Source organism: Coturnix japonica, chromosome 2 (assembly GCF_054131305.1).
Source record: "Coturnix japonica strain WE chromosome 2, WE-NBRP24, whole genome shotgun sequence".
Classification (NCBI taxonomy): domain Eukaryota; kingdom Metazoa; phylum Chordata; class Aves; order Galliformes; family Phasianidae; genus Coturnix; species Coturnix japonica.
In genome coordinates, this window is record NC_140664.1 from 610001 (window position 1) to 637431 (window position 27431).

The following is a 27431-nucleotide window of genomic DNA, read 5'->3' on the forward strand; positions in this document are numbered from 1 at the left end:
AATTCCCAGTGAAGCATCTCCTGGAGAGCAGCATCTCTAAGCCTGTGCACTTGCATGGTGTGAACGTGGACTGGGAACACAGGAATTTCAGGCAACGTGGCTCAGAACATGAGAATTTTGGGCAGAGGATGTCCCCAACTCGGGGGTTTGGGAGCACTCCCCATCAAGTGATCATAAAACTGCTGAAGCAGTAATACAACCTGCTGCTGCCTTTCCCTCTGTCTGTCTGTCTTGAGTAGGAGAAACAGCTGTAAAGGTTATTGGAGCAGATTACAACTCCTTTTGAGAAATCATTGCATGTTATTTTTCATTTTTCTTTCCCCTACTAATTTTGACTTTTTAGAAATGATTTTCCAGGTTGAGGAGCCTGGGTTGTCCTCGTACCAATGTTCCCATTGCAGAATCATCCAAAGGGTGGAAGTGGAGGTGGCCACCCTTTGGGCAATGAGATCCTAACTCTAAACTCCAACCCTAACCCTTAAACCCTAAGCCCTAAACTCTAACCATGTGCCTAACCTTAACCCCGAATCCCTAAACCCTATACCTAACCCTCACCCCCATACCTAACCCCTAACCCAATGCCTAAACTCGAACCCAAAAGCCTAAACCTTAACCTATGTTTTATCTTGATGGCTTTACTTTCAGGCAACCTCAATAATAAGTTTTCTACAGAAGTACAAATAGGAAGAGGTTCAGCGCACGTTGATGGGCGCAGGGCAGAACTCCTAGAAAAGTCTTTGCAGGGAGATGTGGGACCTGTGGTCCTTTGGTGCATAACACTGCCCTGCTCTTTCTTCTTTTTATTTATTTATTTATTTTTTCTTTCTTTTTTTTTTAATACTGGTTTATAAAAGTATTAAATGTTTTATAAAAAGTGCAGCTCTCACTGTTTGGCGCTCGCCGGCGGCCACTACCTGCTCTCTCTCTGCTCACATACACAGGGTCAGATGCCAATGGGTAATAACTCTGTGATAAATGGTGACTTTGCAACAGGGGCCACTTCAACACTTGGAGGGAGCACAGAAACAAGTGAGAAAATAAATATCCAGAGCATTTGCGGGAGCTGTGTTTTGTTGGACTAAATCCATCTTATATCTGTAGGAGGGTTGTTTTTTTCTCCCCAATCTTTTTCTGTTTTGGACCCCACTGACATTATTTTCACAGGGTATGGGAGCATTTCTATAAATCAGTGTTTTTCTGAGCAAGAATCGCTTTGTTTCTACCCCAGGGAAGTGGTGGATACACCATTCCTGGAGGTCTTCAATAACTGTGGAGATGTGGCACTGAGTGACATGGTTAGTGGGCTTGGTGGGGATGAGTTAAGGTAGGACTTGGTGATCTTCTGTGTGTTTTCTGATCTTAATGAATCTATGATATTCAAATTGATGCATAGAATCAAAAGATGCTTATCACACTGAAGCTGTGATAGTCATGTGCAGAGGGTCACCTCCCATCTTTAGTGTTTTATAGACATTTGGTCTGGGATTTCCTTCAGAAGGACTGGGTAGGAGGCTGTATTTGTTTGGGCTCTGGTTAGTTCACATTGGATTTTACCATGGAGCTTTACTGCATCTTAGGTGATGCTTTTAGCCTCTTGGGCTCAAATGCAGTTCTGTCCATGCCATTTGATGTGTATCATCAGCGTGGTGTCTGTTTATAACAAATGGAGCTATGACTGCAAAATGCACCATCTAGCAGATGTTAAATAGACCAGAGTAACAGCACAAGCATGAATCACTCCTCGTTGTGTCCCTATTCCTTTTGACACTCCCTTCCTCCAAATCCCTACTCTCTACCTCCACATTTTCCCTCAAGCTCTGCATTTCTAGTGATTTCAGTGCAAAATGCCCAGTTTGGGAGAACAAAGGAAAGAAATTGGAAGATTCCAATTCCAATTAAGATTGGAAAAGACCACTAAGATCACCAAGTCCAACCATCCATTCATAGAGTCATGGAATCGTTAAGGTTGGAGAAAACCTTCAAGATCAATCCAACCATCAACCCATCCCCACTGTGCCCACTTAGCCATGTCCCTCAGTACCACATCTGCCTTTTTCTTGAAGACCTCCAGTGATGGTGACTCCACCATAAGACAACCAGCATGAATTTATCAAGGTCAGGTTCCACCTGTCCAACCCAGTGTCCTGCAGTGGTCTAACTGCACCAAGGACAAGGGAAGTGCCACTAATGTCATCTATCTGAACTTCAGTTAGGCCTTTGACATGGTCTTGCATAACATCCTTCTCTCCTAATTGGAAAGATAGGAGTTTGATGGGTGGACTATTCAATGGCCAAGGAAATGGTTGTGAGATCACATCCAGAGAGTGGTGATCAGCGACTCAGTGTCCAGATAGAGATCAGTGACGAGTGATGTCCCTCAGAGGCCAATGGGACCAGTGCTTTTCTTTAATGACTTTGACAGACGTATCCAGATGGAGTCCTTGGTACTAGAGGGACATGGGCTTCCTGGAGCACTGGGTATAAGGCAAACAAAAATTACAATAAAGGTAGTGAAGCACTGGAAGAGTTTGTTCAGAGACGTGGATGCTCCATCCCTAGCAACATTCAAAGTCATGCTGGATGGGGTTCTAAGCAGCCTGACCCAGCTGTGGGTGTCCCTGTTCATGGCAGGGAAGTTGGACTAGATGACCTTTGAATGTCCCTTCCAACTCAACCCATTCTATGGCTTAATGAGCAACCATTGCCACTGAGCATTTCATGCCTCCTCATCCATGTCATCCCATGTGGTTCCATTGGGAAGACTGGAAGGCTTCACATGTGTTATGTACCTCTCAGGGAAGTAGTAGAGTTACCATCTGTGGAGTTTTTGGGTAGATGTCACGTTATGTGACGTGGCTTAGTGGTATGGTGGTGGTGAGCTGATGGTTGGGCGAGATGATCTTAGTGGTCTTTCCACCCTTAGCTTTGCTAAGATTGAAGAGAGGCTGTTCCTTGTAAAATTTCAAGTTTTCTGCTCATCTCCTTAGCAAGGGCAGAGGTTGCCCAAAGAAACTGCACCCAGTGCAGCAGAGCACTTCTTTGTCCCCATCCCCTCTGCAAATCTGGCAGTAATTCTATGAGGTTGGTAGCCAGTGGCAACAGCCCTATTAAATGAATAGGCTGTCACGCTAAGCACTAAGAAATGTAACTATTACATTTTACAATTCTCTCTTTCTTTGCAGCACATGTTCATTTAAAGGTAATGCTCTCCAGGGTTTGCATTCTGCTGATAGGATAGCAGGCCTTAATTTACAGATATTCTTCAGTAATGCGCGGTTTATATACGTTCTGCTAATAGCATTATGAGCATAGTTTGTACTAATACAAAATTAGAGCTCTAATTTGCATAAACAAATTACTGTTTGGATTAGTGCTAAATGGTTAAGACGACTGATATTGGATAGATTTGATTTGGCTGGAACAGCTCTGTTTGCATAACGGCATATGTACAGCGATGAGCCGGGTGGCGGATGGGGAGAGAGATGGTATCGTGCAGGGAATCAGGTTGGGAACAGGAAGGGTTTTTTGGTGACAGATGAGCCCATCCAGGAGGGATTTGTCTCCAGGGTGTCACTTGAGAGCTTCTGAAAGCTGTCCTTTGCCTGTAGAAGCAAACAGACGTTAGGAACGACACTGATGTGTGTGACTATAGCACAGCTCCTGAGCCATCATCATCCTCACTGCAGAGCTAAGAGGGGAGGATGTGTCCCCTCAGAGGGGATAGCAGAGGGATGGGGAGCTGCAAAGAACCAGTTTGACTCCCAAAATTTGCTTTTGACATTATGGGAGACAGCTCATCCAATGCAAAGATATGGAAAAAGCCTTGAAAGAGCTGCAGTTGCAGAAGGCTGCAAAACTATTTGAGTGACCATTCCTCTGGCTCTGCTTTTTGTAGCCATCATCAGGATAAGCTCTGCCAGCCCATTAGGCAGCCCAGCACGGTAGTGCTGAACAACACAATATCTGTGCACCCACCTGGATCCCTGTTTGGCTCTGCCAAGGTGCCCATTAGGAAGACACAAACCGGCAGTGCAGATGGAAGCTTGTGCTTTGAGGTCAACGGGAAAGGTCTGCAGTTTATAGACTAGCACATGGACAAGCGTTGCTGTGGGCAAAGTGGGTGAAAAAAGTGCTTGTTTGTGCAAGAGGGAAGAGGTACCATTTGTAGAGTCTTTAATTACATCTATTTTTGGTGTAAGTAAATAAGATCTGATTCCCCCAGTCCCTTCTTTTTGCACTCTCCAAAGGAGGAGCTTAACTGCTTGCTTCTGTACCACCTCCATCACTGAGCAACTCTGGGTTTGCTCATCTGTGGTATCATCCTTGTGGTATCGTCCTGACTTGGTGCTTACTTTGGCTTTATCCTTTCCTTACAGGTCCCCCCAAGCGAGCTCAACACCCAAGACGAGCAAATCCCAAGCCATACAGCAGAGGTGGAAGAGCAAAGGCTATCGCTGCATTGGAGGGGTGATGTACCGGGTGTCAGCGAATAAACTCTCCAAAACTTCCAACACCCCTGGTCGGTGCAGAGATCTGAGCACCAAGAGCCCTGGCAGAGCAGGTGAGCAGTGAGAATTTGTCCTAGTTTGTATCAAATATCCAACGGTGCTCCAGCTTTAGTGCTGATGTTGGCTTGTAGCTGCTTGTTCCATGGGATAGGGTTGGGACTATGTCATCACTAAGGACAAGCTTGGGAACCCGGGTGGTTTAGGTCCACTCTGTTACACTGCTTGTTGTTTTTTAATTATAAGAAGGATTGTTGAGTCTTGGGCAGCTTCAAGTTGCACCTCAAGGCTAAATATATTTGATATGCTCATCAAATTACACTTAATATTGACCTAACAAAGCTGGGAGGGTCACTCTGCAGATAACTATGAAGGAGGCAGTTTGATGCAGTTATTGGCTTTAGATTTAGCTTCAATTAAATGTGTGTTTTAGCTCCACTGGTACTTGACACCTCAAAGTGCAGATCTCAGGCAGGGTTTGGTTTCTAATTGTGCCTGAAGTGTTGCTTGTTCTTCCCTTCCCTTCCCTTCCCTTCCCTCCCTTCCCTTCCCTTCCCTTCCCTTCCCTTCCCTTCCCTTCCCTTCCCTTCCCTTCCCTTCCCTTCCCTTCCCTTCCCTTCCCTTCCCTTCCCTTCCCTTCCCTTCCCTTCCCTTCCCTTCCCTTCCCTTCCCTTCCCTTCCCTTCCCTTCCCTTCCCTTCCCTTCCCTTCCCTTCCCTTCCCTTCCCTTCCCTTCCCTTCCCTTCCCTTCCCTTCCCTTCCCTTCCCTTCCCTTCCCTTCCCTTCCCTTCCCTTCCCTTCCCTTCCCTTCCCTTCCCTTCCCTTCCCTTCCCTTCCCTTCCCTCCCCTCCCCCTCCCCCTCCCCCTCCCCCTCCCCCTCCCCCTCCCCCTCCCCCTCCCCCTCCCCCTCCCCCTCCCCTTCCCTTCCCCTTCCCCTTCCCCTTCCCCTTCCCCTTCCCCTTCCCCTTCCCCTTCCCCTTCCCCTTCCCCTTTCCCTTCCCCTTCCTCTTCCCTTTCCCCTTCCCCTTCCCCTTCCCCTCTTTTAAGTTAAGGTGGGAAAGGCACAACCAGTGGTTCCATGGTGTTTTTCTTTGTTGGAATGATGGAGGCAGCAGAGATGAACATGTTCATGAATGATGCTAAAAAGGCAATCTAATGCCAAAGTCATTTTATGTACATAATGTGTATTGACATACACATACAATATGTGTATGGAAAAGTCTGAATGAAGAGAGGGAATAAATAGGACAGCGTCATTGGGAAGTGTCATTGGAAGCTGTTTTTTACCCCAGTTTGGGGTATTCTGGGTGGCTGTAAGGAAATGAGAACAATAGATGTCCCATCTCCCTCATTTTACCCCTTCTTACAGCCCATCCCTTTGAGATCTAGTGCTGGGAGGTGAATGGGTTATTCTTGTCACTCACCAGGTCCCATTAAACAAAGCTGCAAAGGAAAGGTTTATAGGAGGGAGGAGAAGAGCTTTGAGCAGACAAAAATCCCATCAGTAGTTTCTAAATCCCTGCACTCCTGCTGCCTTTCCATGGGACCAGGAACTTCTGAGTACTTCTGCTGTCAGGGAACTTGGTAAATTCAAAGCAATTGTAACAAGAAGTGGAAATGGCTCAAAAAAAATGAAATGCCTTTTAATGGAGATGAGACCATTGTAGCCCATAGGGAAGAACAATCCTGAGTACAGATCTGTGATTGAGGACCATCTCCAAGCACTGATTCAACGCAGCAGACTTTTACTGGAGCAGCAAAACGTGGGCAAAACCCTCAAGACGTGGCCGTGGAAAGTGTCAGATGGAGCAGGTCCAGCTTTAGGGGCCAGATTTCAGGACAGAGCAGCCAAAAACCCATGGGTCTTCCATTGTAGCACTCAGGGCTTTTGTTGAAGGAGTACATTGGTTGGGTTGACTGTAACATCTCTGTTATTGGAATTTTTTCAAGGACAGTTCAGGTTATTGGAAATTTAGGTGGTGAGAGATGCTTAAATCACTCTTTCTGCTGCTGTTTGGAGTTCTGGTGTTTGCATATCCCATATTTATAACTCTTGTTCCAGACCTTTTTTTTTTCATTCATCCTAATGCATGAAAGGTTTTAAATTCATCTAACAACTGGAAAACAGTGAATTTGTTCTTAGGGAACTTAACAAAAGGCTGATGGATTCATCCTTGTCCATAAATATCCAGTGCTGGACTGGGACCATGCAGAGAAACACAGCCAAGTGTGCAGTTTCGGGGAGAGACAAAGGGATGAAGGGAGGATATTGTGCAAAACTTTTCCTCTTTTTAATCTCCAACGTGTGTTGGGGTAGCAGAGAGATGGGAAGTGCTCATGACAGTTTAATAGCCTGGGATTTACTTAACGATGGGTTATAATTCTGCTGTTCACCTGAATTTATTGGGTTGGTATTTTGTCTCTCTGTGCCATGACTACAATCAGAAATGCAAAGATTCTATTTTTCACTTTGTGGAAATATTAGGAAACGTGGCAGCAGGACAGTGTGGAAAGTGTTTGATGCATTGCAATTAGATGTGGCTTTAATTAAGCAAATGCAGTACGCTGGTTGAGCAAACCTTTCCGTCATTTCTTACTACAATTGCTGCATTATTCGGATGCTTGAGGAATTTCCATGAAATCGGGGAAAGAAGCAAAAGGTTCTGGCAACACAGCATTTCAAAAATAAGTTTGAAAGGGGAAATAAAAGAAAAATAATAATAAAAAAATAATAAAAAATAGAGCAGCCCGGTATGAAATTGAAAGCAGCAGGAACAAAATTAAGGTTTGACCCTGTGCAGAAAGCAGCCCTGACCCCAATCTAGGCACAAGCAGTGCAGGTAAAGCTATTGCAGCCCACCGTGCGGGCTCACTGCAGTTTAAGCAACACCCAGAGTTGCTTCTTGCAAGGAAATCTTCCCTTTGTGACTTTGGATACCCAGGAAAACTTGAAGCTCATGCCCAGACATCCCCACCACTGCATCATGCTAAAGAATGTCCCAAACTCCAGTAGCTTGTTCACCCCTCTGTGGCCTCAATTGTCCTGCCTTCATTCCGCAAAACACGTTGGAATGGGATGATTGAAGAGTCCAACTTAATGCACAAAGGTGTGAGAACAGCTCAAGTTGGAATACTGCTTTACTGTGCTGATTTAGATGTTGTTTGAGTAAGGCCTCTCAGTCCTTCAAGCTCACTCCCTTGTTTCTGGGATTATTCTGTCCCATTAACACTTCAGATTCAAACCCTTGGTTCTGGGATTGCTCGGTCCCTTGGGCCCTTTTGAGTTCAGTTGCTTGGCTTTGGCTTTGATCAATCCCCTCATCTCTTCCAAGCTCAATCTCTTGGTTCTGGGGTTGCTCAATTCCTCGGTCCCTTCAAACTCAATTCCTTGGGTTCAGTATTACTCAACCCTTTATTCTTTTTAACTCAGACTCTTGGGTTTGGAAACCCTCAACCCCTTGTTCCCTCAAGCTCAACTGGGATTTCCAATCCCTTGGGATTCCTCTCTTCCATGTTGCTGTTAAGATCAATCCAGTGGGTTTGGGATTTCACCCCTTGGAGTTTGATCCCTTGGTTTTGGGATTAATTAATCCCTCGGTCCCTTTTGAGTTCAGTCATTTGCTCAGTCCTTTGGCTTCTTCAAGTTCAATCCCTCAAGTTTGGGATTGCTCAGTTCTTTTTGGAATTGCTCAGTGCTTTTGGGTCCTTTTGAACTCAGTCTCTTCTTTTTGGGACCACTCAATCCCTTGGTTCATTTATGTTCAAACCCTCAAGTTTGGAGTTGCTCAATTCTCAGCTTCTCTAGAGCTTAATCCCTTGATTTTAGGGTTACTCAGCCATTCAGTCCCTGGACCCTTTTAGCTCCATCATCTCAGTTTTAGGATTTCTTAATCCCTTGATCCCTTTGAGCTAAACCCCTTGGGTTTGGGACCTGCTGTCCTTGAGGAGCACCACTGGATCCAGGGTCTGCAGAGTATGGTAGATGCTCCATGCTCCTTGCAAGCATCCACAGAGCTGATTGTGCAACAGCATTGAAACCAGAGCATGCTTTGTTAATTGAGCATGCTTTGCTAATAACAAAATGCCTGTGAGTGCCTGAAGCAGGGACATGCATGTTCCTGTTCAGAGCTGGGATGCGGTCAGGCAGAAAAGCGTGAAAAGCTGCTTTAAAAGCCCTTGTTTTGTTGTTACCTTCCAGAAAGTGAGGGCTTCTGCTATCTGGTGAGTAAAATAAATTACCCCCAGCAGCTGCTAGTGCTGATCATCTGAAACAGTGGAAGCCACTTAAATGAATAATAATTAAAGAAATAAATTTCCTGAGTGCCAGCCTCAAAACTTTTTGTTCAGCAATAAAGGCAGGAGAGCCCCACAAAATGAATGGCTGCCTCTTCCAGAAGTAGGCTGCCCGCGCCGCAGAAGGCAAAGCACAGTTATAAAGTGACCTATTAAAGGGGATAGCATGGTTGAAAAGAGCCTTTTCTTCTTAGTGCCCAGGCCATGCATGAAGGGGGTTGAGCAGAAGCAAGATGCAATGGTGCAGGTTATATAGCAAGGCTAAATAATGCAGTGCTGAGGCAAAACCCTGCATCAGTGATCCCTGAGCTGGAGCAACATCCTACACTTGGAATGGAGCCCATTTCTTTCCTTGTGTGAGAGTTTGATTTGGGGTTGTTGTAATGGGCTTAGAGGTCCCATTGTCACAAGGGAGTTTACCTGATGCCCTAACATTATGCTCCAGAGTGTAATTACTCCACTGTAGTGCTTGGCCCCAGTGCATCCCCTTGTCTCCCGCTACTTCACTGTGCCCTAGGAGCAATAAAATCCTGCCTAAATAATTAAGAAGATAATTAACCACACAACCTCCCTGCGATGTTTTCAGTTGATTTGCATGCAAGGGGAAATCTTAGGTGGCATTCTCAGAAAGCATTAAGAAGCCCTGAGGCAGTGGGGAGTTGCACAGAGGTGTTGAAGCTGGATGGAAGCATCCCACATCCCACTGTGGGAAGCACCCGAGAATGGTTTGTATGGTTTGCCAAGGTGGTTTGCCAAGGGAGATATCTGCCAGCCTTTCCCTGGAGGAAAGGGACCAGGTACCAGGGGAAGGAACCCATCTCATCCTGCAGTCTAGGAGGAAAGCCATCTGGATTAATGTGCGGGTGCTGTCACAGGGGTACAGCCTCCAACCTTTTCAATGGGGAGCCTTTATTGACACAATCACCTTGCTCCATTTTGTTTCAAAAGCAAAGTTCAGAGTGGGATGTGTCCTCCGAGGGACCTCCAGAGCCAGGCTATTGTGCTGTGGATTCATACAGAGTTGGGAAAATAAAAGAAGAAGAGTTAGGCGGTAGCCCCCGCCATTAATCATAGCTGTAATCATGCATTTAATGAACATGACAGCTCCGCTCCCTCTGGAGCGACGCGCCGAGGCTCACGGCTGGGTGAGGTACAACAATCACTTCTCGTCTCTCTCCGAGAGCCAGCGTCGGGTTGGGATGATGCATGAAGAGAAACAGCCCTGTTTGCACGGGCTGCGGGTTTCCTTACAGATGATGCGCTTCGACCTGACTCAATCGTTAAGGAAAAAAAATAAGGAAGAGAGAAAAACACCTGTCCCTTATGCAGGATATAAAATATCAAGCCTGACGCCGGTGTGCTGTGTGTAATCAGTTAAAAAGCCCTTAATGTGCAGTTCTTTGATGCTCACCCAGCAGCTTTTTTTTCTTTTTTTTTGTATTTCTTCTTCTTCTTTTTTTTTTTTTTTTTTCCTGTGCACTTATTTAAATATCTGAAATAATGGAAATTCTGCATTTAACATAGGGATGTGCAGTTTGCTGTCCTGCTCCAGCAGTACTTTGTCCCTGTACCGATGCTCTTTCATTGTGCTTAATTCCTCTCTTGCAAAGTTCATTTGGAGGAAGGACCAAGTGAGGCTCTGTAGGGTCAGAGCCAAACTTAGGGGCACTCAACATTCTGTTTCATAGAATCACAGAGTTGCTAAGGTTGGAAAAGACCTCCAAGATCATCTAGTCCAACTATCAACCCATTCCCAGCAAGCCCAGTAATTCATGTCTCTCACGTTGCACTGAGTCTGGAGCCCTATGGGCTTGCACACGAGCACATTTCAGCTCGTATTTTTAACCCTTTTCCATGCCTTAGTATCATTTCTCAACCCCATAGGCCATAGGCGCCTTTGGAGAGCTCAACATTTCACCTTGCATCTGTCTTGCCCTAACCTTCATCACTCATTGCTTCGAGGCTTGCAGAGAATCACTTGTATTATAGAGTGGTAACACGTTGGAATAGGCTACCAATGGAGGTGATGGAGTCACCGTCCCTGGAGATGTTTAAGAACTGTGGATACGTGGCACTTGGAGACGTGGTTTAACGGGCATGGTGAGATGGGTTGGGGTTAGACTTGGTGATCTTAGAGGTCTTTCCCAACCTTAATGATTCTGTTATTCTGTTATTCCATTTAAACTTTCTTTTTTGCATGATGGAAAAGCTTCTAAAACCAACATTGTGCTGCAGCTCCATAAATCCCAATAGACAGAAGAGAGAAATGAGGCTTTGCCTCTTTCCAGGCTGCTGCATGTTAAAAAAACACATAATTACAGAGCTTCTGAACCACGCGGCCGATGGGCTGTCTCCTCCTGGGTAAATATTTAGGCAGTTCTCTATTAGTTGGACGAATATTTCCACTCAGAGTAATTAGAGAGCAAGGAGGAGATGTTGCTTTGCCAGCTGCCAGGCTGCTGGATGTGGTTGATGGGTGCTTCCGTGCTGCATCTTGCAATGAGTGGGAGTGACTCTCACACACTGAAACTGCTTGGAGGCTGCGAATTAATTCCTAGTAGTAATCTATAAAGGGTTATATGCATCCAGTGTGGCACACGTTCCATTCTCCCAACAGTTTCAAATGGTTTTAGGTTGTGTATAACAACATTTCTTCTTGCCAGAAGATGAAAGATGTGAAAAGAATCCAACCATTCAGCCATGCCTGTAGTGTGGGTATATATCCATTTAAAACCAGACGGAGGAGACCGTTGCACCCTTTATTTATTTATCTATTTATTTATTTAGCAGTTCCTCTTCTCTGGCTAAAGGATGTGGTTGTCAGGATGCTTTAACTAAAAGGATGGCACATGAGCACAGAAAGATGCTCATACCCCAGAGTCTGCTTTTATGCCCAGGTATTAAATATTTAGAGAGATTGTCTGCTGCCCTGGGGATCCTACTGTTGGGATAGTTTGTCCTGCTGAGCTTGCTTCCAAGAGCTTTAAAAGTAATTGTGGAGGACTGAGGGATGCTCTAACCTTACCCTAATGATGGGCTTTAATTTGGATCTCTCCCTGCATTGTTTGGGAGGTCAGCTTTGCTTGAGCATGATGGCCTCGTCATCTTTCCCTTGGGGAAGCAGAACCCGAGCCAAAAGCCATAAAACAAGCATCCCCAAAAACAGTTCTTGTGTCCTGACCTATCTGGTGACCTTCTATGATGGAGTGGAGGCATTAGTGAACAAAGGGAAGGCAACTGCTGTCATCTACCTGAACTTGTGCAAGGCCTTTGACACGGTCCCACACCACATCCTTACCTCTAAATTGATGAGGGATGGTTTTGAAAGGTAAACTGTTTGGTGGATAAGGAATTGATTGGATAGTTCCAGCCAGAGAGTTGTTGTCAGTGGCTCTATGTCCAGGAGGAGGCCTATCACGAGTGGTTTTCCCCAGGGGTCCATCTTGGCATCAGTGTTCTTCAACATCTGTATCAATGTCATGATATTGAGTACACTGTCAGCAAGTTTACTGGTGACACTAAGTTGAGTGGGGCAGTTGACACAATAGAAGGGCTGGACACCATTCAGAGAGGGTTCTGGACAGGCTGAGAAACTGGGCACATGAGAATGGGGCCCTGGCAGCCTGATCTGGTGGGTGGCGACCATGGTTGGAACTGGATGGTTTTTAAGGTCCCTTCTAACCCAACCATTCTCTGGTTCTGTGGTACTATGATCTTTGAGGTCCCTTCCAGGCCAAGCATTCTATGATTCTGTGATCTTTAAGATCCCTTTCAACCCACCCATTCTGTGGTTCTATCCAATATCCTTGTAATACTCAGTGATTTTGCACCAAGCTTGAACACACCATGCGATATCTGCTGTGTCCAAAGACTTTTGCTTGCATCCTGCAAGCTCTCAGTGCCTCCGATCTCCATGCACAGGCCACCAGCATCACGCTTGCTCTTTGCATTTGCAAAGGGAACAGATGGGGTTTTGCAGCCATTGGCAGCCAGAGTGACAGCTCGAGCGCTGGGATTGCATGCTGCTGCACTATCAAATTCCACTCACTCACTCCCCAGCACACCCAGGCTGGCAGGTGAGTGACTGAAGCACGCTGCTACCACCTGGAAATGCTTTTATTTTCAATTCAGTCTTTCCTATGGCACTCAAGGACAATTTAATTGCATGCATGCACAGAACTAAAGTCAGCCACTGGGTTTCCCTGGGCTGCTGCAACCTCAAATTGTGCTCTGCAGCCAATGCATATGTGTGAATTTCCCAAGAGCAATTTCCAGCACCAAGGAAAGGATCCCTGCAGCATTCAGAGACCTTTATTTGCAGGTCGTATCCTCACTGCAAAGCTTGCAAAGAGCAAACTCATCCAAGCAATAATAATATGCCAAAGAATCCCTGCAAAATGTTGTGATTCTGAGCAAATGGTCATGAACGTGTCTGTTTTTTTTCCTGTTTTCCAGCAGCACGATCGAGCTGCACACCCAGCAGTCCTGGCTTCTCTCCATTTGGCTGCCTGAACCGATCAGCCACGAGCCGATACATCGCAAGGTCTGTACCCACAGTGTGATTTGTGCTCAGGGTGGTGTCTGAAGCACGTGATGGGGCTGTTTCCTTGGCTCTTAGTTTGGTGAAGCTCTGTTCACCCCCATTGTCAGTTGTAAACTTAGCAGGAAGACGCTGGCTGCTGCTCTGCAAGTTCCTCTTGAGAGGGTTTGAAAGGTCGGTAATGGATATCAGCACATTTAAGAATTCAAATCCTTCTCTAGCCTTCCCTGAAAGTCCCTTTTTACAACAACTCTATTGTTCTCAAGGGCTGCAGTGTCACTGCCATCTGTAGAGCAGCAGTTTGTATTCTTTTCCTTCATGAGCCACTAAATTACATCCCAACACAACCCAGCAAACTTGCAGGTTTTCCTTCTCTGCTGAGCACCCAACCAGCTCTGCTGCTCCTGCAAACTGGGAACGAAGCATGTGGCAACTGGAAAGCACCACAAGTGGGAAAACGACGGCACGTTGCCACTGCTTTACACCCCGCTGCCTTTCTTATTGCCTTCCTTCTATGCTACAGATGTGCCACGTATCATCGCGTCCTTAAGTACGAGCATTTGCAGACAAGTTCCTCTTAATTGTAGTAGACTAAAATTTATTCCCAAAGTGTCTTGGTTCCAGATGTCTGTAGGCAGACTTGGTGCCACATTTTAGCTATGTTTTATTATAACCCATCTCTAATACCACCTAATTTAAAGTCTGCCATCACTTAATTGATGGTTGTGTCCATCCTGCAAGTAATTTCGGTGTGTATAATGTGCTGGCCAAATATTTCACAAAGGGTGTTGACTAAGAGAGCCCTTTTTCCATATCATAATTTCAGCAAAGAAATGCTTCTTCACCTCATCCTGCTCCCATACAGTCCTATAGTGGGTGGGTAATCACTTCTTCAACTGCAGGCTCATGGAAGATGTGTGCTAGGCAACTTCTGATACTGTTAATTAATTTCTAGTGATACCAGGCACTTAATTTTTTCTGGTATTTGGTGTTACCTTGCAGCCTAAAAACCCCTACTTGTCTTCTCCTGAGTAAGCAAATATGCTCATGGCTTCTGCTTAGATATCCTATTGTCCAGGCCCAACTTGGTGGCCTTTTACTGGACTCACTGTTTGTGTTGGACTGAGAATCCCAGATTGCACCTTATATGCTACTGAGGTGTTGCAGGCACCATAATAATTCTAATAGAGAGGATGGATCCCCTCCCTTATCCTCTCGGCTGTGTTCACAGTCCAGCTTGTGGTTGGCATCATGACCTCTCCTACAAGGAGAGGCTGAGGACACTTGGTCTGTTTTGGAAAGGAAGCTGAGAGGTGACCTCGTTGTTCCCTACAACTTTTATGAGGAAGTGGAAAGAGAGGTGTTGATCTCTTCTCTGCAGCAATAGGATACATGGGAATGTCATAAAGCTGCTCAAGGTGAGGTGACACGAGGTAACATTTCTTTACCATGAAGGTGGACAAACACTGGGACGGGCTTTCGAGGATGCCTGGCTAACTACTGGGTTCCTTCTTGTTCTCAGGTGTTCTGCAGAAGTGATTTCCAATATGGGCTGGAAAAGACCCTTAAACATCATCTAGTCCAACACTTCTACCATCTTTCACTGGATCCGATTGCTCAAAGCATGGGAATACTTTATCCCAAATGCAGACATTTGCTAGAAAATTAACCTGATCTTCTAGATTTTTAAAGATTCATGCTAAAGTTGGCAAAAATAAAATAAAACAACCCAGAAAGACATAAAAGCTTATGGCCCAGATGTTCTGAATGTTTGATTCTCTCTTCAAAGTGCAACTTGGTCTTTCCTGTGATTTTGGGTACTGTTGAACCATGTTCTGTGTGTGATATCATTGTACTGAAGTTGGAAATGTTCTTCTTGCTCTGTTTAGCCGTGCTGTTCAGCGGAGTTTGGCCATCATCCGTCAAGCCAAGCAGAAGAAAGAGAAGAAGAAGGAATACTGCATGTACTACAACCGCTTCGGCAAGTGCAATCGTGGGGAGAACTGCCCCTACATCCATGATCCAGAGAAGGTGGCTGTCTGCACCAGGTATGGATGGATGCAGTATCCCATACACTGTGACCCATCATTGGGCCATCAGTTGGCTTTGGAACTTGTGTGTGTGACAGTCTGCATGGAAACTCCCAATTAGAGAGATAAAAAGCCATGAGAACTGCTGCATGAAAAATGCTTCCTCAAATGGCTGCTTCCCTACTAGGTTAGGCACCTCCTTGTCCATAGGTCACGAGAAGGAAAGGTTAATAGTTCCCTAATCACCTTCTAGGCACCATTTGTAACTCTATGTAATCTTCCTTTTCTATCCAGACTTGCCAGGCAGGAGAATCCTGATCTATTTAATCTCTTCTGGTAATTTCTTTACATGACATTTCATACCTACTCATGATAATTGAGCATCACACAACTAGAATACATGCTTTAGTTGTTTGTGTGGCCTATGGTAACTCTTTTAATACTTACTTCATGTCTTGGAAGTGGATACCATCACTTATACACTTACGTCTCTTACGATACTGATGACAGCTAAAAAGGTAAAAGATTGAAGCAATGTATTTTTTATCTTAAGAATTTGTAATAAGATGCAGTCAACATGTGTTGAATATAATTAGAATGGTAATTCTTTGCACCAGTTACCACTGTCAATTTGAGAATGCGATTGCCATTTGCAAGGTTGAATTTGAAACTAAACTATTTAGCCAGCCCCCAAAACAACCATTCAATCCACTCCATGCAACAAGTTTGAATCCCTCAGCCTGTGATGCCACGCAGCTTAAGAGGCCTAGTAATTTATTATGGGAGAACTGATTAATGTTGCCAGTTCATTATACCTGCCCAACAGTTGATTAAACTATATTATTAGTCGTTTAAAAAGCGTGGAAAAGCCAACTCTGCTGATGAACTCTTTGAGTAATTTCTTCTTAAAATTGCTTCTGCACGAGGAATCATTTGTAGGTTTCACAAAGCTCCATGGGAGACCATATAGGAGGGAAAGATCATTTTTTTCCTACATTTTTTTAAGCTGATTTCACTTGCTTGCATTCAGTTTCTCATAATACAATCCTATCCTATATTTTTTTTTCTCATGATCTGCTGTTTTTCTCAGTCTCTGTTTGTTCCAGGCTGTCCTTTATTGAGAAGCTATGCTGTAGTTGTAAAGATCTGCAAATCCAGCTGCCGTCAATCAAACATTTTTTTACATCTATATGTTCCCATTTATATCTTGTTCGTACCAATCTGATAGTGATAGGACAGTGGAGAGTGGTTTTAAACTAAAGGAAGGGAGAAAGGGAGAAAGGAAGGAACTTTCCAACCCAAGCCATTGTAATTCAATGATTCTATGACTTAAGGCATGTTATAGGCTTTAATGGTGAACTTTTGAGCATTGTATGTATCAGATAGGAGACTCAATGTTGAAAAACTGGCTTTTTTTTTAGCCTATTTTCATACCCACCCCTCTACCTCTGGTCTCTTGGCAGGTTTCTCCGTGGCACGTGCAAGAAGACGGATGGGAAATGTCCATTTTCCCACAAAGTTTCTAAGGACAAGGTCTGTATGGCTTCCTAAAAAGTTTGCTGTAGCTTTATTAACAAGCTGACCTACAGAGATGTTTATGATGGCTGTAGGGAAACCTCTGTTATAGAGTGCTTCAAATAGAGTTCGTTTGTACTTTGCTTGCCAAGCTGTTCAGGCTCATTACAGGGTCAGGGCTTATAATGGGAGCAGAGTGTGCTGCTTAAACCAGCATGGTGAATCAGTAGATTAGTGTGTTAAGCAGTGGATTGGAAACCAGAGCACCTGGGGCTACTGGAAGTATCGGTGACATGTGATGGGTTAAGGAGCACTTAAACTCCAGTGATCACAGAGAAAGTGCATGGGAGCAGTGTTTACAGCATCTAATCCTTAGTTACCTGTGCAGGATCATCCTTATTCCAAATCACCCCATGCTAGGGGTAAACAAGGACAGTGTCACAGCATTCAGGAGCCTTTGTACATACGTTCACCTCTCTGTAAAAGCTAGGCAGTGAAACTGATGGGCAGAATGGCTTTTGATTTCATCATTGTTTTCATCTTGCTTGGAATATTTGTGAATATTTGCCCTTGTGGCACCTTCTTCACTCTCTTCCATTTGAGCATCGCTCGAAAAGGAGGGTGCATCGCTGCCTTTGGACTTACAATTTTCTTGTCTCCTTCTCCTCCCTCATAGTTTTCTCGTCTCCTTTTCCTCCCCTCTCTGCATACAGCACGTTCGTTGTCACCAAGGAGCTCATAAGTTATGCTGGTGGTGAGTGGAGTTGCTCCGAGCAAGACACAAAGCACCATATGTTTTTTACATGTCTCTTTCTTCAGAGTCACTTAATCATGAGTATATAAAACAGAGAAGATAGACTGGGGACAGCTGTACTCCATGACTCATGGCATGACAAGGAGCAATGGGGATGAGGACTGATAGAAGGAGGGAGGACTGTTTGAAGTTGTTTGGTTTTTTTTTTTACTTATAATGTGAAGACAGGCTTCAGAAATAAAGAAAAGAGAAAGAAACAATGTTTGCAAAGGGTCTTGCTGTTTGTATGGCTGTTGATATAGCCAGAATGGCTATAGGTGACAGAAATTTGGTATGGACATTGGGATAAGATGATTTTTAAGGGTTCTGTTTATTTCTTTACATTAAAATAATTAATGTACAGGCACTGCTGGCCGCACTCGACCCATTATCAGTGCCTCTGAGCTGGTGGACTGATACTGCATGGGATGATAATCTTCCATCCATGCCAGTGAGTTAAGTGGTTCTATGAATTTCAGTAGGTTTTGGAACCTGATGTTGATCCCATACTGATCCAGACCTCATAGGATACTCAGCTTCCATCTATATCAATGATTTTATGGGTCCTGGGTATTTCAGTACACATTGGATTATGGCGTTGATCCCAAACTGGTCCAGACCTCATGGGATGCTCAGCTTTCATCTATACCAATGATTTAAGTGGTCTTAGATATTTCAGCAGGCATTGAAATCTGGTGTTAGTCCCATACTTGTCCAGACCCCATGGGGTGCTCAGCTTCTATCTGTACCGGTGCTTTAAGTGGTTCTGGGTTATATCAGCAGGTTTAGATCCCAGAGCAAAAACATGCATGAGATTTGGGACTTAGAGATACCCATATGAGTCCCACAGGGTCCTGAAGCATCATCTAATCCCAGTCTGAGTGGTTACATCCGCATAGGAAGCAGGCAGGTGACAGCCCTCCAATTCAATCCAAAAACAAATCCTGTTGGAGGAGGTGTTTGTAGACATGCTCTGTAAGGAAGGAGGATTATTTTTTGCAGAATTAGGCACCCTGGAGCAGTTCAGAGGTCTCCACTTGCCCTGTGCTTGTTGTCAGCACCGTCTGGAAGAGAAACAAGCTCCTTTGAGGAGCTGGAGCCCACTCACAGTGATTTATGGCCACAGGGAGCCTGATGCCCAAAGCAAGAGGCGACTCCACTGTTGAGCTCCTGTAACTCCCTGTTAACCCGCTGATTACAAGCAGAGGTGACGATTCCCTCATTTATCAACTGGGGAAGAAGACAGGTGAAGTTGTTCAGCAGAGGAAGGCAGCGTTTTCCCCATCTGCAGGTTTTGCTGGGTGAATTGTTGGGTTCAGGATGAGCAGAGTGGCTTACTTTCAGCTATTTGAGTTGGGGTTTTCCCTTATTATCTATTTTATTATTTACCATCTATCATCTGTTTTAATACTTACTATGTATTTTAATATTTCTTATCTATTATTTGCAGTTAATAATGATTATGGTGTCTACTGAGAGTTCCTAAGCGCTGTCCAAGGTTCTGCCAATGGCACCCTTAGTTTGTTCTCAATGTCATGTAGGGGTTTTGGGGGCACCAGGACATTCAGGGTGCCATCTCGGATTGTCATCATGTGTCCACTTTGGTGGGAAGTCAGCAGAATAGTCCAGGAAGAGTAGCAGGACTTTATTGGTGCTAAAGCTGTTGGCTTGAAAGCAAAAGCTGCGCTCAAGTTGGATCATCCCATGCATCAGTTTCCCCACTGTAAAGTCGCAGAATGATAAAACGGGGGAAATCCCTGTATTTTATACACAGAGGCTGTGGATTCAGCTGTGAGCCAGCAGAGAGCTTTTCCACATCCTTTCTCTAGCTGCAGTCCTGCTCCAAGGATGCTCTCTGCTGGATACCCCAAGGCAAAACACTCATTCAGATGGTCACTGTGCCTGAGAGATAGCTTCAAAAGCAAATCTGCCTCTCAAAGCAGTGGAAAAATTATAGGGAGCCTACCTGGGGGATAGGGGAAAGTGGAGCTAATGGGGTTTTCACCCTATAGGGGACCGTTGGTCAGAGCTGACTCCTGTTCTGTGCAACGGGGTAGAGCTCCAGCATGTCGCTGTGATTTAGAGGAACCCATAAATCTGAATGAATGGGTTTGTGACTGAAGGTTAGCAAGAGGCTAGGACTCCGGCAGCCGCCCGCTGCTGCTACAACAGCTTTTCCCCTTGAGGAACTCGAAAAGAATCAGCATTTTTCTCCCTAATAGAGCTTCAAAACTCTGTTGTGAGCAATTTGGAAATTCACGTTGAGTTTCGGGTTCATTAGCTGCTGGCTCCAAAGCGTGTACATAGTCAAAGCTGTCTAATATGGACGCACCGCACCAGTGCCTTGAATTAATGTTATTGTTATTTGTGTGGACGTAGTGGGGTGCAAACAAGGTTAATTGAAATGAGAGTGCTGCTTCCTCTTGATAATGGCTCAGGCTTGACAGCTAGGAGGAGTTTATTTTTGTATAAGAGCTGGCTTTATTATCCCTTTTTATTAGAGCTAATTTGGGCTCTATATCAAAAACTACATTAAGGGAATCATTTACGGTCACACCACCACCAACAAAAAAGATAGCCCTAGAGCCCTGTCCTTTATGTTAATGTCTGCAGTTAAAAGACAATTAAAAATAAACTCTTCTCTCTTAAAGCACCCTTTGTTTTCTTTCCCCTCTGCTCCCCCCTCCCTCGATTTCTCCCTCTCTCTTTGCCTCAAATGAGCCAATTTAGTTAAAACCCTAAACGTGTCCTTCAGGGAAAGGGACTTTTCTGCGCACGCTTATTGCAGAAGGGTAGGTATTGGTTTGGGGACTCTTGAAGCAGCAGCACTGGGATGAGCAGAGGGATCAGTAGTGCACTGAGCAGTAAGTAGATTTTGCTTTTAGGGGATGGGACACCCTTGAGGGGATGGGACATTGTTTGGGTGATGGAACAGCATTTAGGTTCCAAACGGATCACATTGCAAAGCTGCTTCTAGGGTTGGGAAGTTACTTTGAGTTAAGAACGGTGACATATTGCTGCAGATTGGTAATTTGTTTTTAATTATAACAGCTGGAAGAAGGTGAAGTTTGCAGTTTGAGGCGGTGGGTGAATGCTCTCTTGCTTTTCACTGTTTGTCATAGTGATGCTGAAGCTGGGGAGTAACAAGCATGTGTACTGGGACAGCTCTGCTCCTCCTCCTCTCCTGGAGCATTCTCCCCCCATTTCCAGCCTTCCTGTTGCTCTAGGGGTGCTGGGCTGTTGCCTGCGTGTGATACAGCCCCCCTTACAAATTATGCTTGCAAGCACTTTTCTCCCCTTGTTAAGTTGTGGGATTACCCTCGTGCTGCTGGAAAACCCACATGAGAGAGAGGAAAACCATGATGGGAAAGAGTGTTTCAGATGGAGCAAGCCCTCCGCTTCTACTTTTGCATCATCTCTTGGGATGGTGTTTGCTGCCCTTTCCTCCAAGGTTATCTGGGAGTTTTGCAGGGAAAACAAATCCACCCCACTCCACTGACAAACCCAGCTGAGTTTTGTAAGGGCAGTTTTGTGCTTTCCAGCAATCATCCTGTGGGATGCTTTGACAGCAGGACCATCTCATGTCAGGGATCTGTGCTGTGAGAACCCAACAGAAGAACTAAAAATACCCCTGGGATCAGTGGTTGGCAAAAGGCACAGATTTATTTTACGTGTGTCACGGTTTTATTTCAGTTCTGGGCATTGGAACGGTTCCTAATAGCCATGAATATGGGAGTTTCTCATCCTCTGCATCTCATCCTTTCCTCTTTCAGATGCCAGTGTGCTCCTACTTCTTGAAGGGGATCTGCAACAACAGCAACTGCCCCTACAGCCATGTCTACGTGTCCAGGAAAGCAGAAGTGTGCCAAGATTTCCTCAAAGGTTATTGCCCTATGGGAGAAAAGGTAAAAAAGAAAGACAACCATTCCCTCTCTGCCTGCGGTGATGGATTTGGGATTTTGCTAAAATAGGCAGAGGGTACTGTACTGGTGAGCCACCAGCTGTTTTTCATGCGAGCTATAGCACCAAAGGGAGCCATAGAGCTGGAAGCTGCTGAACACCTGGATACGTTTCCAAAGGTTTATGGGCAAAGTGGCTTTGTTTCCTTACAGGCATGGAAAAAAAAAAGGAAACAAATGAAAGAGGTTACAGCTCGCGATCATGTGCTGGTTTTGTGCATCCCTGTGCAGATAGCACCAACCCCAGGCACTGCTCAGTTAAATAGATGGAAAACAATAGGAGAGCACTCTGAGCTCTGTCTTTTGCAGAACTTAATGGTTATTTTCAGTCACACTGACTATATGGTGGGTTAAAACTGAGCACGAGTCCCTGGGACTCAGTTTTAGCAGCGGCTCCAGCACCCTCCCTATTGTAGCCTACATCATTTAAGCCTCCTGATGTGCCAAGATGTGTTCCTGGATGGAGATTTCCTGGATTCTGGCTCCCATCCACATATCCTTCTGCTTTAGGTCAATGTGGTGAAGTGCCGCAGGGATATGGTATGCACCCATGGTTAATTTGTAAGATGTCTCTGAACTTATGGCACCATATGAGCATGGGATTGCTTAGCCTTCCCAGATGAGGACCTGGAGCTGGCGACGGTTGCTGGTTTCCAGTGGAATTTTGGGGCTCTTTCATTAAAGAAATGAAATTCAGGGTTTATCCAATGTCTCACATCAACTCCTTCCATCTTAAGCGCTGTAGGGGTCTCCCACTGCCTTGCTTTGTGGCATTGCTGAGCATCCCTGGGCATTAGGATCATAGAATTATTAAGGCTAGAAAAGACCACTGAGGTCATCAGGACCAAGGATCAACTCCAGCCCATCCCCACCATGTCCACTAAACATTGTCCCTCAGTGCCACATTTCTGTGTTTCCTGGAGAGGTTGGCTCCTGTTGTTGGGTTGGGAAGGAGTACGTCCTGGATGCATCATACAATTCCTGATAGAATTTAGCTGTTTTCTATTCATTTAATACCTTGTTTAGTGTCTTAGTGTGAGCCACTCTTGATAAAACATGTTCATTTCTTTTGGATCCCTTGAACAACATAAAGACCACTTCTACTTTACTCCTCCCATTGCCATCTCAAGATTCCCAATGATCACATCAGAGTCCTCAGGCTGTGCAATGCATGGTCATAATTGGGAAGAAGTAGACAGGAAATTTGCCAAAAGACTGAATAAGTGGACAGAATTAGAGTCTGAGATTTATAGAGATCATAGAATCATTAAAGCTGGAAAAGGCCTTTAGTCCATCTAGTCCAACCATCCACCTGCCACCCATATTGCCCACTAAACCATGTCCCTCAGTGCCACGTCTCCATGTTTCTTGAACACTTCCAGGAATGGTGAATCCACCACTTCTTAACACGCTTTTAACCTCCAGGATGCATTTGCTTTACATGGAAGAAAACATGAAAATAATATCCTGAGTTGGTTCAGCCACTTCCATGAGTTAATGGATCAAGACATAAACTTCAGCAAGCAACTTCGTAAGCTGGAGCCACTGGGTACCACATCCAGAACACTTCAGACACTTCTGGAGTTTTGCAAACACTGCTTTAATTCAGCTCTTCAACTGAAAAAAAAAGAGAGAGAGAAAAAAAACCTGAGCCACTAATGAAACAATAATTTTGTTTACATAAAGTCTGCCAGATCGCAGGGCACCATCCCAAAAACTCCCCAGCGGGCCTATGGAGCAATATTATTTTATTGCATTTAATAGTTATGCATGAAGAAGTGGCTGCCTAAGCACTGTTTCGCAGAGTGGCTGCTCCTACAGCTTTCTGAATCCCATGTGTTTTGTGCTGCTGTTCACTGAAAGTGTTGGGATTTGGGTGGGATGCTTGGATATGGGCTCTCCTTCTCTCTGTCCCAGGAGCTCTTCTTGATGGGAACACTGGAAGATCTCAGCGGCATCTCTGGGTGTGGTTGAGGGTCAAAAAGCCAAGGGAAGGCAGTGATGCTTGAAGGCTGGTTCTCAGGAGATGCCCAAAATGGAGCTTTGCACAAAGGGAAATATGGTGAAGCCATGATATGTTTGGGTAGATGAACATGGGAAAAGCTGTTGGTGCTTAGAGAACATCATGTAAAGCTTCCATATAGAATCACAGGAATCATTAAGGTTGGAAAAGGTTGAGATCATCAAGTCCAACTGTCAGCCCATCCCCTCCATGTGCACTCATGGAACCGTGAGTCCTCTGTCCACCTACCACCAATATTTCCCACTAAACCGTATCCCTCAGTGCCACATTGACAGGTTTCTTGAGTTGTCCCTTCACTGAAACACAACCAAGTGCCTTCCTCAGGGCAAACCCATCCCTTCCAGATGGAAGAAGTGGCTACAGGGCAAAAAACAAGCAAACAGGAAGAAGAAAAACCAAAAGTAAGGACTGTAGGAAACTCAGGACATCAGCAAGAATGGAGGAAAATCCTAATAAATTAGACTTAGGCTAATTACTTTTTTCTGTCGGTGTGTGGAGGGGTCTGTGTGCAGGATAAACATCTCTTCTAAAGAAAAACATAGCTGTCCTGTAGCACTCGCCGCACGGGCAGCGTCCCTACAATTATTTTAAAATATTCCAATTTAAATGAAAATATAAAAGAGATATTTAGAATATTTATTCTATTAGTAAAAGTGCTTACTGCGTCACTTTTGGAGTGTCAGAAAAGCATTCTCCTACAGATGATGGATAGCAGCCTGTAATTATATATGGGGAGAAATTGCTGAGCGGGCCATATTTAACTGGGGAGGAGAAATAGCAGCGTGGGCCATTAAGGGTTAATTTTATTCTCTAAATAATATAAAAAGTGCTGAGTCCGTTCTTTTGCTCAAAGTAGAAAGTCCTCAAATGGACCCCGGAGAGTTTCTAATATTCTACTGAATCAAGTAAAAATGTTAACCTTGCTTCATAAAACGATGCCTTGTTAAAGATGCGCAGTCCCTTTTCTTTTGAATAATTTAGGCCGGGAGTAAATCTCCTCTTGTTCTGCATTGCTGTTGTCCGAGAAGTGTTGAGAGCTATCTGCTTGCAGCCTGAGCACTCGGTAGAGCATCCTCTGAGGATGAACTCCGAGGGAAGGACACCTGGGAATTACAAGCTGAAGTCTGCTTGGGTTTGGAAGTGTGTTGCGTTGGGTTCTTCTACCCTCTGTGTTTTTCTCCCTGTGCTGTTTTTTATCGGACCTTCATAAAAAATGCCATAAATTATTCACAGTTGATGGCATGTCATTGGCAGTGTCACATCTTGAGTGTTTTCTGGGATTTTTTGCGGGATGCTTAGGTGAACATGATTGGGTTTTGACAGTCCCTTGGGTTCTGACTCCAACTTGTGTGCATTTTTCATACAAATGGTGCCAATCTTGTTCTGTGGACCTGGCCCAATCTACCTTCATCAGAATCATTGAGTTGGAAGGGACCTCAGAAGATCATATAGTTCCAGTCTTGCTGCCATGGGCAGGGTTGCCAACCGTTGAGTTGGACTCAGTGATCTTTAGTAGTCTCTTCCAACTTGGAGTGTTCTATGATTCTTTGGTTCTAAATCAGGCACTGGGTCAGGTCGCCCAGAGCTCCATCCAACCTGGTTTTGAACACCTCCAAAATAAGTGAGAAAACTTCAGTTTCAAATTCCCATATCCTTGTTTTAGGGACATAGACTGTAAACAGGTCCCTTGCCCTTGGGGGAAGGGGACAGCTCCTGTAGAAGCATATGGCTGTATCCTTCATTAAGTGAGTGTTATACCCAATTATTTTCAGAAGGGAGTTCATAGAAAAGTTAGACTTTGGATTTTCAGCATCCTCTCTCATCCTTGGGGTGTGTGTTGGGTTGCTCTGTGTAATCTTCTTAGAGTGATGCCACCCATGGATGTCTGACTGCTGCATTGCCCCAAGCTCTCTCACCTTCAGCACCACAAAATGGTTCTGTTGGGTGATGCTGATATCCCCCTGGCCAGGGGAACACCAGAAGGGAAATAGAGAGAGGGGGAAGGGGAAATGAGGCCACTTGCAGGTGCTCCTTAGGGTTTTCTGATGACAATACCTTTTTTTTTAGAGTTTGGTCTCTTCCTGTTTTAGCTGTTCAGATGAGTTGTCCTGTTTTAACTAGTTGCTTTAGCATAAAGACTACTCTATTCCCCCATCTCTCCTTCCATTTGGTTTCTCTTGTCTGTGTTTGGGACATGAGTTCATGGAGGGGAATGGGGTGATGCTAGTGTGTGCAAGGCACTATAGCATCATCCCAGGGACAAGGGACAAGCAAAGGGACATGTCCATGGTGGTGAAGCCTGCAGAATCCCCCTGTACCCCTAGGCAGCCACCCTGGACATCCATTGAAAGGCTGCAGTGGGATTGGATATAATTGAACATCGGATGAGTTATGCTCACTCTGATGGGTGCAGAGTGGTCCAAGAGGTGGTTTCTCTGCCAAGCTTCTCTCCTGGCTGTGCCCAAATGTGGTTTCCAAAATAATACACGATACTGAGGGTGTTGACATACACAGAATCATAGAATCATTGAATATTCCAAGTTGAAAGGGACCCATAAGGATCATAGAATCATAAAGGTTGGAAAGACCACTGAGACCATCTTAGTCCAACCATCAACCCATCACCAAGTTCAACTCCTGGCGCTACTGAGGTTCTCCTGAACCACCCAAAACTCAGACTATGCACTGCTGCTTTAATATTTAATTTTTGATAATTTAATATTTAATTGCATGGCTTTGAGCACGCACCTAGGATTACATACAGCAAGTACTTGCCTTAAGACTAGAGATGTCCCTGCAGAGCAGGTGACTTGCAATTTGCTTTGCATATGCAAACTTTGGTTTATTGGGGAATAAATTGTATTTGAAAGAATGGGGCTCAGAGAGGTTATGGTGCAGCACCACTGTTTCCTAGCAGTGTGTCACAGCAAAGGCAAGTGAATCAACCTGGTCCTCTCTAACTGCTGCATCTGTAAAATTGTTTGGTATTAAATAAGCTTTTCCCCCATGGTGTACATTAGTGAACGTGCTGCATTAAATACCTATCTTCATATTGTTTCCATCAGCTGCTTGGAAGCCTGTGGGTAAATTGTTCCCCCATGGGAACTGTTAAGCAGTGAGACACTGTGAGATTAAACAACACTGAAAACGCGCAGGGAAATTGTAAAGGGATAAATCAGGGGGAAGAGGGGATCTGCCACGGGTGCTCACCATTGAGCCATGCTGGGACTGCCCAGCTGTCCCCAAGCGTAGAATCATAGAATCAATTATTAAGGTTGGAAAAGACCACAGTGACAGCAGTGACAGCTGCTTGTTTTTCTACAGAAAACTCCAATTCAGGGGCTTTTTCTTTGCTGACAATTTGTTCCCATTTTTCTCATCTTGTGATGCATCACATTGGTTCTTCTCTCCTTTTCTGGTGGAAGTTTAACAGGTTCCCACTGTAAACGCTTTTTCATTTCGCGTATCTGATGTATTTAATTTAACACATTCCTAATCTTTAGGAAAAGCCATCAGTTAAATGTCTTTGGGACTATTACTTAATTATCCATTGCTCGTTTTGTGATGGAAAGCAACTTTTTTTCACAGCAGAGATCAGACGTTTGTTGGTCTTTTGAGGTATCTCTTCACCCTTCTTTGGTCCTATGATGAAACATGGGTTGTTGAATGTCTTCTGGCTGTGGAAATCCCAAAGACTGAGTCCTCTCCTTCATTTCATCGTTTCCAAACCAGTCATGATTGTATCTTGGAGAGGTTCGGGATTTGCTGGAGGTT

The 27431-nt window shown here is 44.7% G+C and overlaps 1 protein-coding gene across 3 annotated transcripts in view; it reads left to right on the top strand.

The window, feature by feature from the left end:
* Positions 1-27431, top strand: part of ZC3H3 (zinc finger CCCH-type containing 3) — a 137689-nt gene that overhangs the window by 87251 nt on the left and 23007 nt on the right. For 2 of the 3 annotated variants that reach the window (XM_015856440.2, XM_085536867.1), the window contains exons 5-9: positions 4377-4561; positions 13253-13340; positions 15227-15385; positions 16831-16900; positions 21449-21580. In XM_015856440.2, the coding sequence (XP_015711926.2) occupies positions 4377-4561; positions 13253-13340; positions 15227-15385; positions 16831-16900; positions 21449-21580 (634 nt within the window). The remainder of the gene's footprint in view (positions 1-4376; positions 4562-13252; positions 13341-15226; positions 15386-16830; positions 16901-21448; positions 21581-27431) is intronic. The other variant, XM_015856441.2, reaches the window with a different exon arrangement.